Consider the following 16028-nt stretch of genomic DNA (forward strand, 5'->3'; position numbering starts at 1 on the left):
GTTACCAGGTAACTTCCAGTTATCAGGAATATAACCAGGAATGAAACTTAAGGAGGAGGGCTCCAGATTTGCATCCAGTATCAAATTGCTGCTTTAACCCACCTCATATTATTATTGATACCTGGGCACTTAATCAGCCTTTATAAATGTGATTTTTATGTTTGCCACCGCCTGAGGAAAATGTCCATAAACTGATTCATATGCAGGCTATCAAAATACATCAATAGTAGCTTACTGCCATAGAGACAGAGCTTCAGCAGATGTAAATCAACATGGCTCCATTGACATCAGTATTGATTTATACCCACTGAGGAGCCAGTCTGTAATCATCAGCAATATATAGGAGCTAAGATCCAGCTGTGATCTTGAAATCCCCACAAAAAGTGTCCTTTCATAGGATAACACATTTTACCCTCTCAAGGTAGGTTTCCCTCATTAGATACAAATTTCCCCATCAGGAACAAATCTTTTCCTTTTCCGTTAATGTTTTCTTGTATTTCAATTTGAATTTAATGTATGGGAAAGCATGACTCTGAATGAGCTGGATTCAAGCCAGTTGGAGAAGGTGTGTGTGAAAATTCATCCTTGTTCAGATTAGCTCAGAACAAATAGCATATAAGGAGAGAGAGAGAGAGAAAACTCAGCAGTGTGAAGAAACCATCCTGCTGATAGTTCAGCTTCTGTGCATATGCAACAAGTTTATGCCCAAGGGAAAGTGCTGAAAACTGAGAAGACTTGAAATTAACAGAGCTTTATGAATCAATCAGTAGGTATTGCTCTCTGAGTGGGATTAGGAGTCTAATGACACTTTTCTTTCTATAACCCCAATTGCTTCCCCTGCAGAGTTTTCTTCAATCATGTGACTGACTGCATCCGTGATTCAATTACATTCTTATCTAGAAGGAAACCCAGAGGATGTGGATTGCTCAAGGCCCTGTATTCAAGATTATTTATTGTTCAACATATTTTAAATGATTATATTGTTTATTAACATATAGAAAGTAATTCCCATATAACATGGACCTTTTCAATAATAAGCAAAATATCCTCAACTGATAAAACAAGCAAACAACAAACTCCATCACACACCACCAAGGTGAGCGAGAGATTACCTGGTTAAAAATAATACCTTTGAATGTCATTAATTATTTCCACTGCCATTATTTCCTTTTTTGCATTTCATTTCCACTTAGGCCAATGACAATAGTAAGTTTTCAAACTGTGAGGGATTGTGATTGCAACCTTCAACTATGGCAAATGTGAAATGGAGCTTTCTAAAAATATTTACACATTTTACATTTGAAAATGATCTCTGTGAACCAGCCATTACTGCTGGGTCTGTTTGTTTTCTCCTTAGCTCCACCGTAATTAATTTGACAGGAGAAGGACTAAGCTTATTGCATTCATGTTCTCTTATTAGCTTAGAGGATGTTAAAGTGATTGGATTTTTAACATTATTTCTTTTTTTACATTCTAGGTTTTCCATTAAAAAAACTGATGGGGTAGGGAGGAGACACCTGATTTGGATCTCACAGCAGTTTTACACTGGTGTAATTCCAATTCTGTTGATGGATTTACTCCTAGTTTTCAATCCTCTGAGTGAAATCAGACTATAGTAACATTAAATACATGATGAACAAAGTGGTCAGGGTTGCAATATGAGTCTGAATTATAGAATCAAGTCCCTCTTAATTTATGGTATAGAACAACAAGCAGAAAGCATGTGTTACAACAAAAATATCCTCTACATTCAAAAAATTGTTATTGTAGTACAGTAGCATATGGACCCACCAACCAGCCCCAGTTATGGCACTATTGTGCATTGTACATAGTAAACACTTCCTGCCTGGAATACTCAAGACATACACAGGAAGTTTTGTTATTCCCCTTTTACAAATAGGAAACTGAGGCACAAAAAGTTTAAGTGACTTGCCCAAGGTCACACAAGAAACCTGTGACAGAGTCATGAACTTAGCTCTCCTGTGTCCCAGTGCTGTGCTTGAATCTAGGGCTGGCTGACAAACAAGAATTCCACTTTGTGAACTACAGACATTTCCAAATGTTTTTCAGACAAAGCAAGACTCTAGACTAGGCAGTAGCCCAGTGGTTAAGGCATTCATGTTAGAGACCTGGGTTCAAATTCTTGCTCCAAATCTGGGACTTTCTCTGGCCTACTTGATATATAATTATGTATTCAAAGCTGAACAATTCCAACAGAAGAGCTTGAGAGAGACTCTCTCAGACAGAGTGGTTAGGGCATTTGCCTGGAATGTGGGAGACTTAAGTGCTCTGAATTAATCAGGGAGCAGGGACTTCAATCTAGATCTCCCACAATTCAGGTGAGTGCCAAAACCACTGGGATGGGATGAGTCTCTCTGACCAGAAATTCCACTGTAGATGTGAAAGACATGCTGGCTGAAAATGTTGTCAAATGGATTTCAAAATTTCAGTTTCAATTAAATGGCATTTTGAAAAAAGTTGACTTGAAAAATTCCTGATCAGCTCTTTCTTTAATGACAAGACTACCCTTCCTCCTTATAGCTTAAAACATTAATAGTCTGTAGTAGGTCAGTATTTTGCCAGTCCAAGTATTTAAAAAAATGTGGACTAAAACATTAACATTTGTATTTGTAATATGAACATCAAAGGAGATGATCAAGTTATTGATTGTTAATACTTAAGAACATGTTGAGCAAAATATTCCCAAATCCCCCAGAAACAGACTATAGAATTAAAACAAATGGTTTGCAGTCATTAACTAGATTAGAACCTGCTGCAAGGGTTAGCTGTCCATGCAGTAATATGTAACAGCACTCTGAGAGCCCCAACATCCATCCCCTGGCAATGAGTATGGTGTTCAGATGTGATCTAATATGTTTGTGTCAACTGAGCAAACTCAGTGCTGGGCAGAGATTAGCCCACATTGTAACAGGGAGGGCAACTACACTTGACCCAATTACCTCATGACACATACCTGGCATTTCTTGTATCACTGGCAAAATGACAACAAAGCTTCTTTGGTGAAGAAAAAATCTGCTCTGGGGTGTGCTGCTACTTCCCAGCCTTTAAATGTTAGATGGATCTTCCCCACCATGGGACAGGCTTGCAAGAGGCTCCCTCCTGTACAGCCCCCAGGTGTCTCAAATTGATCACCCACATTGAGAGACCACGTCTGGACATGGGGGGGAAGGGGAGCCTCCCTTCGCCTCCTCTGTATTTCAGTTTCTTCATCTAGAAAAATAATTGTGTTGAGCCCTTTAGATGAACAGCGCTAATTGGCCGAGTGAAGGATGAGCTACGAGCAAGACACTAATTAACTGAAATGTCACACTTACTGGGTGCTGTTATTATTTATCATCATCACCCTCTGTCCCCTTGATGCAACCTGAGACACCGTCACCAAGCTGCTCAGCAGAGCGCGGCCCTGGGCCAGCTGGCCCGTTTCCAGCCGCGAGCGACAGGCGGCGCCCTTTCCCCAGCGTTCCCACGCCGGAGGCGGCACCTACCCCTACACTGGAGGTGCCTGTGCCCAGCAGCGCCGCTTTTACCTGCTCCGCCAGCCTTCACCCCGCCCTGGTACGGCGTGAAACCCACCGGGCAGCAGCCAGCGGGGGGGAAGCACCGGCCCTGTCCACCCCAGGTGAGCCCTTGGCGGATGCGCTAGGATCGCACCGCCCAAGGTCAGCAGTGTGGTGTGGCGCGCGCGGGTGCGGTGTGTGACTGCTGGGGGTGTGTGTGTGTTACCCAGGTGTGGAGCCGGGCTGTGGGGCGGGGTGCTGGGTGGGAGCGTAGCTCTGGTGTGCACTCAGAGTGTATGTTGTGTTGTTTTTCCTGTGGGGTTGTGTGGGAGAGTACATGCCGTGCGCCTGTTTGTGTGGCGCGCGGGGGGGGGGCGTTGTGTGGTTGTGAGTGTGTGCAGCGTGCCGGCCTTTGTGCGTGCCGGGGGAGCTTATGTTTTGGCGGGGGGGTGGCGGGCAGTGTGTGCGGTGTGTCATTCGCACGGGCTTTGGGCAGGCGAGCGAGGGCTGGGTTTGTTTCGCTGTGTGGACGCGGCAGGTGGTTAATAGTCGTGTGCGTGCGCTCGGCTTGGGGCCGGGTCCCGTGGAGCGCCTGTTGCTGTGTGACATGCTGGTTGGTGGGTCCCCTTTGCTGAGCCAGAGGAGAGACCCTCTGCGTCTAGTCTCCTCCCAGCCGCCCGGTGCACCCCCCTCGCCCCCAGCTAGCGGGACCCGAGTTTGTGTCAAGTGCTGAGAGTTAGCGGGGAGTCTCTGTGCATTGCAGCGAGAGCGGTCCCCGTCCTGCCCTCCAGGGCACCGCGTGGAGACCTAAGCCGGGGGGTTCCCCGAGGAGACTCGCTCCCTACGAGCGCGTCCCTAGAGCGCAGGGCGAGGGGAGGCGGGCGGCTGCCGCCGGCACTGCAGGGCTCTCTCCGAGGCGCTGAGGGGACCAGATTGCCGTTATCCCCCCGAGCTCCCGCCGGAGCCTCAGCCCCGCTGCCTGCCTGACACTTGCCCGCCACGGGGTCCCCCTGATCGCCCCACCTGCCACAGCCCCTGGAGCGCTGTCTGGGTGACACCCCCCACAGTGCTGCAGGGTCCCCGCGTGTCCGGCTCTTCTCCGTGTGTGTGTGTGTGTGTGGGTGGGGGGGGGAATTGCAGCAACTGGGCCGTGGGGGGGGGGGGGGGCTGCTTTTAAAGGGCTGGGGAGGGGGGGGGGGGTGTTAAGAACCGGCATAGCGAATATTTCCACATCAGGAAGTGGCTGCACTAGCCTAGGGGGCCGGAGGCTTAATCTGCTCACGAGCGCGGAGCCTATGGCGTCCCTGGTGTACGTTGAAAAGTCCCCACGTGGTTTTCACTCCTGTATAAAAGTTTCAGTAGAAAGTGGCACAATGTCGTGATTTTTCAGGGGGTGGGGGGTGAGCAGGCGGAGACCAGCGGCAGATTAGTGAGGAGCGAGCCGCTTCCCCCCAGCAAGCCTTTCCCCCACCCCCCGCAGGCTGCGGCTCGGAGCCGGACCCACAGGCGCGTTAAAAGCCCTCCAGCCCCCGGGCCAGGCAGAGCGCGACGCACGCGGAGCCGGAGCGCAACCCGCTGCGGGGGAGCCGCGCTGACCATGAAGACGCGGGAGAGGCGGCCGGACAGGCGAGCCGAGGCGCTGCTCTGAGCCGGTGGATTTGCTCGTTTTGTGCCCGAGGGAAGCGGAGCCCGGCAGGACGCTAGAGCCGAGCCGGGACCGACAGCAGGGCGGGAAGGGGTGGCACGTGTGGATCTGGTTTCCCACTCCCGTGAGCTGGCTGCAGGGGAGCTGCCCAGCGAGAGGACCGAGCGGAGCCGCCCTGCACCCAGCGCCCGTGGCGTGGCTTTGCCGGGCGAGGTGCGGGGCACCAGCCTGGTTTCCTTCCCGCCGGGTACCAGTTGGATTGCACGTAACCCGGCCGGGTCCCTCTCCCCGCTCAGCCCCGATGACGCCAGACTGAGAGCTCGCCCCCGGCTCGGCGGGACCTGGAGAACTGAGAGCCTCCGCCAAGGGACAGGCAGCCGCGCGGCTCGGCTCGCCCTGGGGATGTGCGCTGGGGAGTGAGCCGGCCGCAGGACTTGCTCCGCCTGCCCTGTGCTTGGAGCTCCGTCTGCTCCCCCGCCCCACGGGGGCGGCTGCTGTCCCCTACAGCCTCCCTCCCTCCTCCTCGACCGGTGCCCCCTGCAACCTGCCTGCTGCTTCTACCCCTAACCGGGCTCCCCTGGCACCTCCTGTCTCCAGCTGGGCTCCCCTGGCACCTCCTGTCCCCAGCCTGCTGACCCCTAACCGGGCTCCCCCGGCACCTCCTGCCCCAGCTGGGCTCCCCTGGCACCTTCTGTCCCCAGCCTGCTGACCCCTAACCGGGCTCCCCCTGGCACCTCCTGTCCCCAGCTGGGCTCCCCCGGCACCTCCTGTCCCCAGCCTGCTGACCCCTAACCGGGCTCCCCCGGCACCTCCTGACCCCTAACCGGGCTCCCCCGGCACCTCCTGTCCCCAGCCTGCTCCGGCCAGACCGGGCTCCCCCGGCACCTCCTGTCCCCAGCTGGGCTCCCCTGGCCCCTCCTGTCTCCAGCCTGCTCCGCCCAGACCGGGCTCTCTCTACATCCCCTCTCCTCAGCCTGCTGCCCCTACTTTAGACCTTAGTGCCCCGCCTCTACGCTCCGCTGCCCCCCAATTTGGCTCCCGCCCCCCTAGTGGCGCTGCTACCCCTCCCCCCAGCTTGGCTGCCCCCGCCCCCCTGCCCCGGGCGCTGCTGCCGGGAGCGACCTGAGCGGAGCTGCCGGCGGCCGGGACTGAGCTGGGCTCCCTGCAGCGGATCGGGACGGCCCCCAGCTCTGCCCCCCGCGACAGCGCCCGCTGCCCGCCATGGACGGGGCGGCTTGGAGCGGGGTCCTGGCCGCGTTGGTGGCTTGCTGGTTGGCGGTGGGCGCCGGGAGTTCCCCGACGCCGCCGCCACCACCCGCGGGGGGCGCCCCCCAGGACACCTGCACGTCCTGCGGCTTCCGGCGGCCCGAGGAACCGGGCAAGGTGGACGGGGATTTCCTGGAGGCGGTGAAGCGGCACATCCTGAGCCGGCTGCAGCTGCGGGACCGGCCCAACATCACCCACGCCGTGCCCAAGGCGGCCATGGTCACGGCGCTGCGCAAGCTGCATGCCGGCAGGGTGCGGGAGGACGGCCGGGTGGAGATCCCCAGCCTGGACGGGCAGGCGAGCGGCGGTCCCCCGCTGCACGAGCAAGTGTCCGAGATCATCAGCTTCGCCGAGACAGGTGGGCACCGCGTTCCCCCGACCCCTCCGCCTCACCCACCCGGCCGTCGGTCCGTCCCAGGCACCCCGGGCCCCCGAGTTACCCCCTTCCACCCATCTGTCCTGTGCCAGCCACCCCGTCCCCTCGCCCATCCATCTCAGCCAACCCCTTGCATTACCCCCTTCCACCCATCCGCCCAGTGCCATCCACCCCGTCCCCCCGGCCCTCAATCTCAGCCAACCCCTTGCATTACCCCCTTACTCCCATCCGCCCAGTGCCATCCACCCCGTCCCCCCGGCCATCCATCTCAGCCAACTCCCTGCAATACTCTCTTACACCTATCCGCCCTGTGCCATCCATCTCAGCCACCCCGTCCTCCCAGCCATCCGTCCCAGCCACGCTGCCACATTACCCCCTTCCACCCATCCTCCCTGTGCCAGCCACCACGTCCCCTCAGCCATCCGACCCAGCCACCCCTCTGTGTTACCCCTTCCACCAATCTGCCCTGTGCCAGCTACCCCATCCCCCTGGCCATCTGTCCCAGCCCCTATGTGTCACCCCCTTCCACCTGTCCACCCTGTGCCAGCCACCTCATCCCACCGCCCGCAACCACTCCTCTGCATCACCTCCTTCCATTCGTACCCCCCGTGCCGGCCACCCAGTCCCACCCCCGGCCATTCATCCCAGCCACCTCTCTGCATCACCCCCTTCCATCCGTCCGCCCCATGCCAACCGCCCCATCCCATCCCAGACATCTGTCCCAGCCACCCCATCCCCCCAGCCATCCATCCCAGCCCCTCTGCATCACTGCCCTCCAACTGTCCACCCTGTGCCAGCCACCCCATCCCCCTGGCCATCTGTCCCAGCCACCTCTCCATATCACCCCCTTCCATTTGTCTGCTCCATGTCAACCACCCCATGGCCATCCGTCCCAGCCACCCCTCCACGTTACCCACTTCCATCCACTCTCCCCATCCCAGCTACCCCTCCGTGTCAACCCCCTTCTATCCGTCCACCTTGTCCCAGTCACCCCATCCCACCCCCCTTCTATTCATCTTCCCCATGCCAGTCACCCCTCCGCCTCACCCCCTTCCACACATCTTCTCCATCCCAGCCACCCCTCTGTGTCACCCCTTCCATCCATTCACCCTATGTCACCCACCCGTCCGTCGGTCCATCCCCCAGCCATCCGTTTCAGCCCTACCACCATGTCAATCCCCTTCCATTTGTCCGCAACATGCCAACCACCCCTTTGCATCAACCATCGGTCCACCCAGCCACCCCATCCCCCTGGCCATCCATCTCAGCCACCCCTCAGTGTCACCCCCTTCTGTCCATCCATCTCATGCCAGTCACCACTCCGTGTCAACCACCTGTCCAACCGTCCATCCATCCATCTATCGATCCATCCCAGCCACCCCTCTGCTTCACCCATCTGTCCGTCCGCCCCAGGCTAGCCACCCCTCTGCATCACCCACCCACCTGTCCATACATCCTAGCCACCCCTATGTGTCATCCACCTGTTTGTCCGTCCCACCTACCCACCTATCCATCCAACCATCTCACGCCAGCCACCCCTCTGCGTCACCCACCCATCTGTCCATCCACCACATGCCAGTCACCATTCCGTGTCACCTACCATCCATCCCACCCAGCCACCCCTCTGCCTTATCCATCCATTCATCTATCCATCCCATGCCAGCCACCTCTTCCACATCACTCACCCATCCACCCTATCCCAGCCACCCTTCTGCTTCACCCATCCATCTGTCCGTGTCACCTAACCATCCATCCCACCCAGCCACCCATCCTTCTGTTTGTCCATCTATCCATTCCAGACACCCCTCTGCTTCACACACTTGTCCAATGATCCATCCACTCCATGCCAGTCACCCCTCCACTTCACCCAACCATCCGTCCATCCACCCCAGGCCAGCCATCCCTGCTTCACCCACCCATCTGTCCATCTGCACCCAGCCACTCCTCTGCCTCACTGATCTGTCCATCCACACCATGCCAGCCAGCCCTCTGCCTCACCCATCCATCTGTCCATCCATCCCAGTCACCCCTCCGCTTCACCCGTCCATCCACCCCAGGCCAGCCACTCCTTTATTTCACCCATCTGTCCATCCATCCCTCTGCTTCATCTATCCATCCCATGACAGCCACCCTGTGCTTCACCCATCTGTCCATCTAGCCACCCATCCAAGGCCAGCCACCCTAAGCTTTGGCCATCCATGCATCCTCTTCTCTGCTTCACCCATCCATTTGTCCATCCCATCCCATCCCTTCCTCTGTTTCACCCATCTGTCCATCCATCCATTTCCCTTATGCCAGACACTCCTCTGCTTCATCCATCCATCCTATGGCAGATAACTCTGGGCTTCACCCATCCATCCATTTGTCATCCACCCCTCAGCTTCCCACATCCATCCATGCATCCACCCCATGGCAGCCACCCCCCTTCTTCGCCCCCCCCCCCCCCCACACGCCTGTCCGTCCATGCATGCATGCATGCATCCATCCATCCACACCTCTGCTTCACCCATCCCTCCATCCATCCCATGCCTGCCACCCCTATTCTTCACCCATTCATTCATCCCATGACAGCCACCCCCCCGGCTTCACCCATCAGTCCATCCATACATCCGTCTGTCCACCCATCCCTCTTCATCCATCTATCCGCCCACCCCATGCCATCCATTCCTCTGCTACATCATTCCACCCACCCTATGCCATCCACCTGCCCCGTGCCATCCACCCTCTGCTACACCACACCATCTGTCCATCCCATGCCATCCGCCCATCTGTTAGAATATTCCATCTGCCCGCCCCATGCTATCCACCTCTCCGCTACATCATCACATCCACCTGCCCCATGCCATCCATCCCTCTGCCACACCATTGCATCCACCCCTGCCAAGTTATTCCATCCATCTATCTATCCTCTTTTCCTCTACTCACATGCCATTCAACCCCCTCTGCTACCTCCATTTCCCCACCTCCTCTTTTACAGCCATTCCTCTACTCATGCCATCCAACCCCCTCTGCTATACCCAGTCACCCATCCATCACCTCTGCCTGACTGACAGATTCATCCATCAACCCATCCGTTTCCACTTGTCCTCACTTATCCACTCCATCCATCTCTCTCTATCCTCTAATTCCTCTGCTACACCAACCCATCCATTCACCACATCCACTTTACCCATCTAACCACCATATCATCCACCCCCTTTGCTATACTCATCCATCCACCCACAACCTCCAGCTCCACTGCTATATCCATTCACCTCCTCCCTCCATATGTCCTCTGCTCGCTCCATCCATCCATCCATCCACCACTCACATGCCTTACAGCCCTGTCTGTTCCATCATCCCGTGTCTGTATGTCCTTCAGCCTCCTCTGTTGCATCCTTCCAGTGTACCCATTGATCCACTGTATACATTCACTGCACCCATCCATCTGCCTACCCAGAGGCGGCTCTATGTATTTTGCCGCCCCAAGCATGGCAGTCAGGCAGCCTTTGATGGCATGCCCGTGGGAGGTCCGCTGGTAACGTGGATTCGGCGGCATGCCTGTAGGAGGTCCGCCGGTTCCGCGCCTTCGGCGTACCCGCCGCCGAATTGCTGCCGAAGCTGTGGGACCGGCGGACATCCCACAGGCATGCAGTCGAAGGCAGCCTGACTGCCGCTCTCACGGCGACCGGCAGGCCGCCCCCCGTGGCTCGCCGCCCCAGGCATGCGCTTGGTGCGCTGATGCCTGGAGCCGCCCCTGTGCCTACCCACCCCATCTATCCATACTTCACCTGCACCCATGTTCTCTATCTGCCAGCCACCTAGTGCATTCATCCATCCACACACTTTATTGATCTATCCACTCACTCTTTCAGTCCATCTTTCCACTTAATTTATCCATCTTCTACTATGTTCCACTTATTACGTACTATGTTTGTCCATCTGCTCTGGCTGTCATCCATCCATCCACATGTGCACTGTATCCATCCATCCATCCACCCACCCACAATACCTGTCCATCAACCATATCAGTCCTATTCATCCAGCCATTGCACCTGTTCATCCATCTGATCCATTTGCTGTATCTGTCTATCTAACCTGCAGCATCCATCCATCCATTCATCCACTAGATCTATGGCCTTTACATATCCATCTACACTGTCAATCTACCATAGGTACATGCCTGTCTTCCTGCTGTATCCCTCAATCCCTCCAACAATCTGCTGTATCACTAAATTTATTTCTCTCTGTCTGGGGTATCTGATTACCCACCCAACTACAAAATCTATTAGTATGTGTACTGCCCATCCATCTACTGCATCTACCCAACTACCTATCAAAAGCATAGACATTTACAGTATCTGTTGTGTATAAATGAAATAGATACGTGCTTGTCTGTTTATATTCACATAAATATTTATAGGTCTACATATTCATAAGTAATATATAGACCTATATCTCTTAGGTGCTCTTATGCCATATGTACTGATGTAATGATACTATGCTGTTGATTTCCTTTCACTGTGATCACCGTTTATAGAAAAGTTGTGTGTTGACACGTAATAGGATTTTTTTAGCATTGATTTTTATTGCAGTTTATTTTTTTTTACCATTTTCTTAAAAGTCTAATGCTATGACATCACTGCTGGGGTTGCAGTTCTATTCAGTACTCAATTGACAATCACTTATTTTTGCAACACCTTCCAGATCTGTTTTATATAAAACGTATATAGACACAGCACACATGATAAGGTACCAGAAACCTTATATGCACTGCCTGGGCCTAACAGACCTATTTTGAAGGGATCTGGGGTGACACACTAGACTCTAACTATACAAAACCCTTGAAAGATGTATAGGTGGACAAAAAGAACAAAGGTTCCTGGGCAACCGAAAGGGATAAAAATTGGTGTTTGGCAATATACTGAAAGAAATCAGATTGTAACAGATTAGAAATACCTGTTAATCCAGTAATTTTAAATAGCAATCAGGAGAATGTAATTAGAACACGTGGGTTAAAGGCATGCTAAAAAGTCTAGACTGGACATTTATCACCTAAAGCATAGCTGTGTGATGCTTGTAGCACATAATTCCAGCAGATACAAGTAGTTCTGGTCAGGAGCGGCGCCAGGGTTTTCGGCGCCCTAGGCGGGGGTCCTTCCGCGCTCCCCGTCGTCAGCGGCAATTCTGTGGCGGAGGGTGGGGTCCTTTCAAGCTCCCAGTCTTCGGGGCCCTTCGGCGGCGGGTCCTGGAGCGAGTGAAGGACCCGCTGCAGAATTGCTGCCGAAGACCCGGAGCGCGGAAGGACCCCCCCGCCACCGAATTGCTGCCGAGGGCGGCAAATGCCACCCCCCCAAATCCTGGCGCCCTAGGCGACCACCTAGGTCGCTTAAATGGAAGCGCCGGCCCTGGTTCTGGTACCTTTCATGCAATGAACTCTTTTGGTTGCAAATAATGTATTAAAGCTAGACATTGGGTGGAATATCAGTGATGGTTTCACTCATTTAATTCTGACATTAAGACCAGAAGGATATTACAATGACCACGGCTGCTTTATTTGACCTCTTTTTAGAATTTATGGGGGGGAGGGAAGGCAGAGATCAAAATCTGATGGGCGATACCCTGCTACTTCAGAAGAGTAGATCTAGATTAGTTTTAACCCTTTGTACAAGTGGACATGCTTTTGAGAACACTTTCCCTGGTGTTTTGCATGCTATCTGTTAAGTAAGATTAGCATATGGGAAAATTGTAACAAAATCCTTCATTAGTCACTGAAGCTTCACTGGTTGCTAAAAAGCCTTTCCTGTAAAAACCAAAAGGTATCTGAAAGCTGAACCTTTTCCTAAACTAGTTAGTAGATATTAAGGTACAAATGCTGCACTTTTCAGGGTACTCTGATACCCTGCTTGAATCTCTCTGGCTCTAAAGAATTTGTGTTGCTTTCTGCGGATCTGACATATTCAGCTATAGCCAGGTTAGATTTTTGCTCTGGGAAGTCATTTTTTAATGTATTTCTCGTACAAATTCTGGACCTTTAATTCAGTGCATTATTCCTGGCTAATAAATTCTCCCAGCAGTTTTGATCAGTTATGTTCTAGCATTGTTTCTGAATCCAGAATTGTGCAAATAGTACATTTTGTTCTTGACTTAATGTTGCTGATCTCTCCTTCTCTTGCAGATGATCTGGCCTCATCTAGAGTCCGCCTCTATTTCTTCATCTCAAATGAAGGGAACCAGAACTTGTTTGTCGTTCAAGCCAGCCTGTGGCTTTACTTGAAGCTGCTTCCATATGTCTTAGAGAAAGGCAGCAGGCGAAAAGTAAGAGTCAAAGTCTATTTCCAAGACCTGGACACTAGCAACAAGTGGAATGTGGTTGAAAAGAAAGTTGATCTCAAAAGAAGTGGTTGGCACACTTTTCCTATGACAGAGGCGATCCAGGCTCTGTTTGAGAAAGGAGAAAGGAGACTGAACTTGGATGTTCAATGTGAGGGCTGTGAAGAGTATTCAGTGCTGCCAATTTATGTGGACCCCGGGGAGGAATCCCACCGGCCTTTTTTAGTGGTGCAAGCACGCTTAGCTGATAACAAACACAGGATCCGGAAAAGAGGCCTGGAGTGTGATGGCAGGACCAATCTATGTTGCAGGCAACAGTTTTACATTGACTTTAGACTCATTGGGTGGAATGACTGGATCATAGCGCCATCAGGTTACTATGGGAATTACTGTGAAGGGAGCTGCCCAGCCTACTTGGCTGGAGTCCCGGGATCAGCTTCCTCTTTTCACACTGCGGTAGTGAATCAGTACCGTATGCGAGGGCTGAACCCAGGCACCGTGAACTCCTGTTGCATTCCAACCAAACTTAGCACAATGTCAATGCTGTACTTTGATGATGAATACAACATTGTGAAAAGGGACGTTCCCAATATGATTGTGGAAGAATGTGGTTGTGCTTGATTTAAGGTGTGTTTCCGGGGGGAGAAAGAGAACATTCCCGTACTAGATGGTATTGGAGGAAGTTTCACTGTGTATCCAGGCATCGGTGTTAAGTCACTGTGGAAAAGTCTGGCAAAAAAAAAAAAAAAGTTTTACATCGGTGTCAGGACAGTGGCAATTTGTGGATCTTGGACATTTAAATATTCTACCACTTATAAACTAATGCTATGAAATACTTTACACACACACACAAACACACACACACACACACACGATACAAGTAACAGGAAGTCAATCACCAGTGACAACATAACTAAAATGCCTGCCAGTACAAGTGAATGGCTAAGCAGCTGTTTCCCCACCTGCCTGGGAAGTTGGACTGAAATGAGCTCTATGTGCTCATACAAAAGAACACAAAAAAGAGAGAACATAATATATTCTTGCACGCAGGTGTCAAAATCACCAAACTTAAAAATGACCATCACCTCTTAGGTCCAAAGGGAAGCTGCAGTCCACCTGCCTATGCAGGTTTTAAAAATCTCCTAATATAAACAACACACATATCCTTATCTTCCAACAGCACTTCCAGTAAGTGGTAACATGAGAGGGAGAGATACACATAAGCAGCTACTGTAATTCTGTAATTCTGAGACTGTTTCTGTATTCTTCTAAATCACATGTTTGGTTGGCATTATTTGATGCTTTAACTGACTGCTAGAAATCCATGGACGCCTGTGTCTGTTGTGCCATTGAAAAGGGGCTTTTCTGTCATATCTGGATTGTGCTGACCATTAGCATCTCACTGTTCTAAGAACAAAAAAAGAACAAAAAATCAAAGTTGCAATCTGTGTGTTTCAGCAGGAGACTCCGCAAGGACATGTAATGTGGGAGAAAAACAAACGAACAAAAACAAATGCTACCACAACTAAACCAATGAACCCTAAAAGGAATTACAGTAACATGGTGGAGACATTCTGAAAAATGCTGTGCATTTAATAACAGGTGAAGAACATTTTAACAAGTCTTGGAAAGGAGGAGAGTGCTTTGAATTTCTTTACCAGGAAGTGTCAAGGATGGCCATAAAGATCCGAAAATAAAGATACAGCATAGCACTTGCAAACTGCTTGAATGCACATATTATAGCACTTGCAGATTTCAATGCCTTGAAAAGTGGTACTTGATAGTGCACTTATCTTTGCTCACTATCTAGGTAAACAGGTGCCGCATGAGCTATGCAATTTAAAGTGTTGACCCATACTAGACAAAACTGGACTTATGATATGACTTTTTTATATTTTTTATACTTGAAATTAAATCTTTTGCTTCTTTTTTAAAGCGAATGATTGCTTTTAATGTTTGCACTGATTTAGTTGCATGATTAGTCAAAAAAACCTGCCATTTGAAAAAAAAAGTTATTTTTATAGCAGCAAAAATGAATACATTTAAATGTATTATACATAAATTTTGGAACCAAAGAGGCCAACATATTAGTTATAATTTTTATGAGATGGCAAAGCCATCATATATCATGTAGTTGTACTGAGCAATCCCTCACAAGGCCTACCAATTCTTTCAGGGTACAAAATGGATTCTGTTTGTTCTATTCAATGTCTTTTCTATACCGTACGCACATGGAACGTATAGTGAAAAAACAACTGTTGTAGAATACATTACAATATGTACATCCTTTAAATCCATTTTTTATGTTTATTTAATAAAGTTTCTTTTAGGTTCTGTTCCATAGTAATTTAAAACCAAACAAGTTTCACTTAGATTTGCTGTTTGAAGTATTTTGCATTTGTGTACAGATTAAGTAAATAAAAAGATTGAAAACTGGATGAGGTTTTATGCATGTCCCCTCCTGGGGAGCTTGGTTACATATAATTTACAACTCCGGATTAAGGGTGAGGAGGGTGGGTAAAATGGAGCATGAGACTAGTAGAAGGGTTGCCAATTTTGGTTGGACGTATTCCTGGAGGTTTCCTCACATGACATAATCTTTAATTAAAGATTAACCTTTAATTAGTGGAGACTCCAGGACAATCGTGGAGGTTTAGCAACCCTAGACTGTATTAACATTGCTCACCGCAGCGAAGTCTGGTGTCAGGCCCCAATCCTGGCCTGAAAATCATATATTATGCTTTTCCAGCTTTACAGGCAGGGCCGGTGCTATCATTTAGGCAAACTGGGTGGTTGCCTAGGGCGCCAAGCTTTGGGGGTGCCAAAAAGTGGTGCCCCCAATTTTTTTTTACAGTGTTCCTATGCCCCCTCCCCGAGCGTGCGGTCGCCGCTCCACTTCTCCCGCCTCCCA

At 51.1% G+C, this 16028-nt stretch overlaps 1 protein-coding gene across 1 annotated transcript; it reads left to right on the forward strand.

Annotated features, from left to right (window-relative positions):
* Positions 1-6230: 6230 nt before the first annotated feature.
* On the forward strand, positions 6231-15553 carry INHBB (inhibin subunit beta B). The gene is made up of 2 exons (XM_034786380.1): positions 6231-6787; positions 12963-15553. Exons 1-2 carry the CDS (start codon positions 6385-6387, stop codon positions 13736-13738), a joined length of 1179 nt encoding a protein of 392 aa, XP_034642271.1. The 5' UTR covers positions 6231-6384; the 3' UTR covers positions 13739-15553.
* The last annotated feature ends 475 nt before the right edge of the window (positions 15554-16028 follow it).

Source organism: Trachemys scripta, chromosome 11 (assembly GCF_013100865.1).
Source record: "Trachemys scripta elegans isolate TJP31775 chromosome 11, CAS_Tse_1.0, whole genome shotgun sequence".
In the NCBI taxonomy this organism is placed as follows: Eukaryota; Metazoa; Chordata; order Testudines; family Emydidae; genus Trachemys; species Trachemys scripta.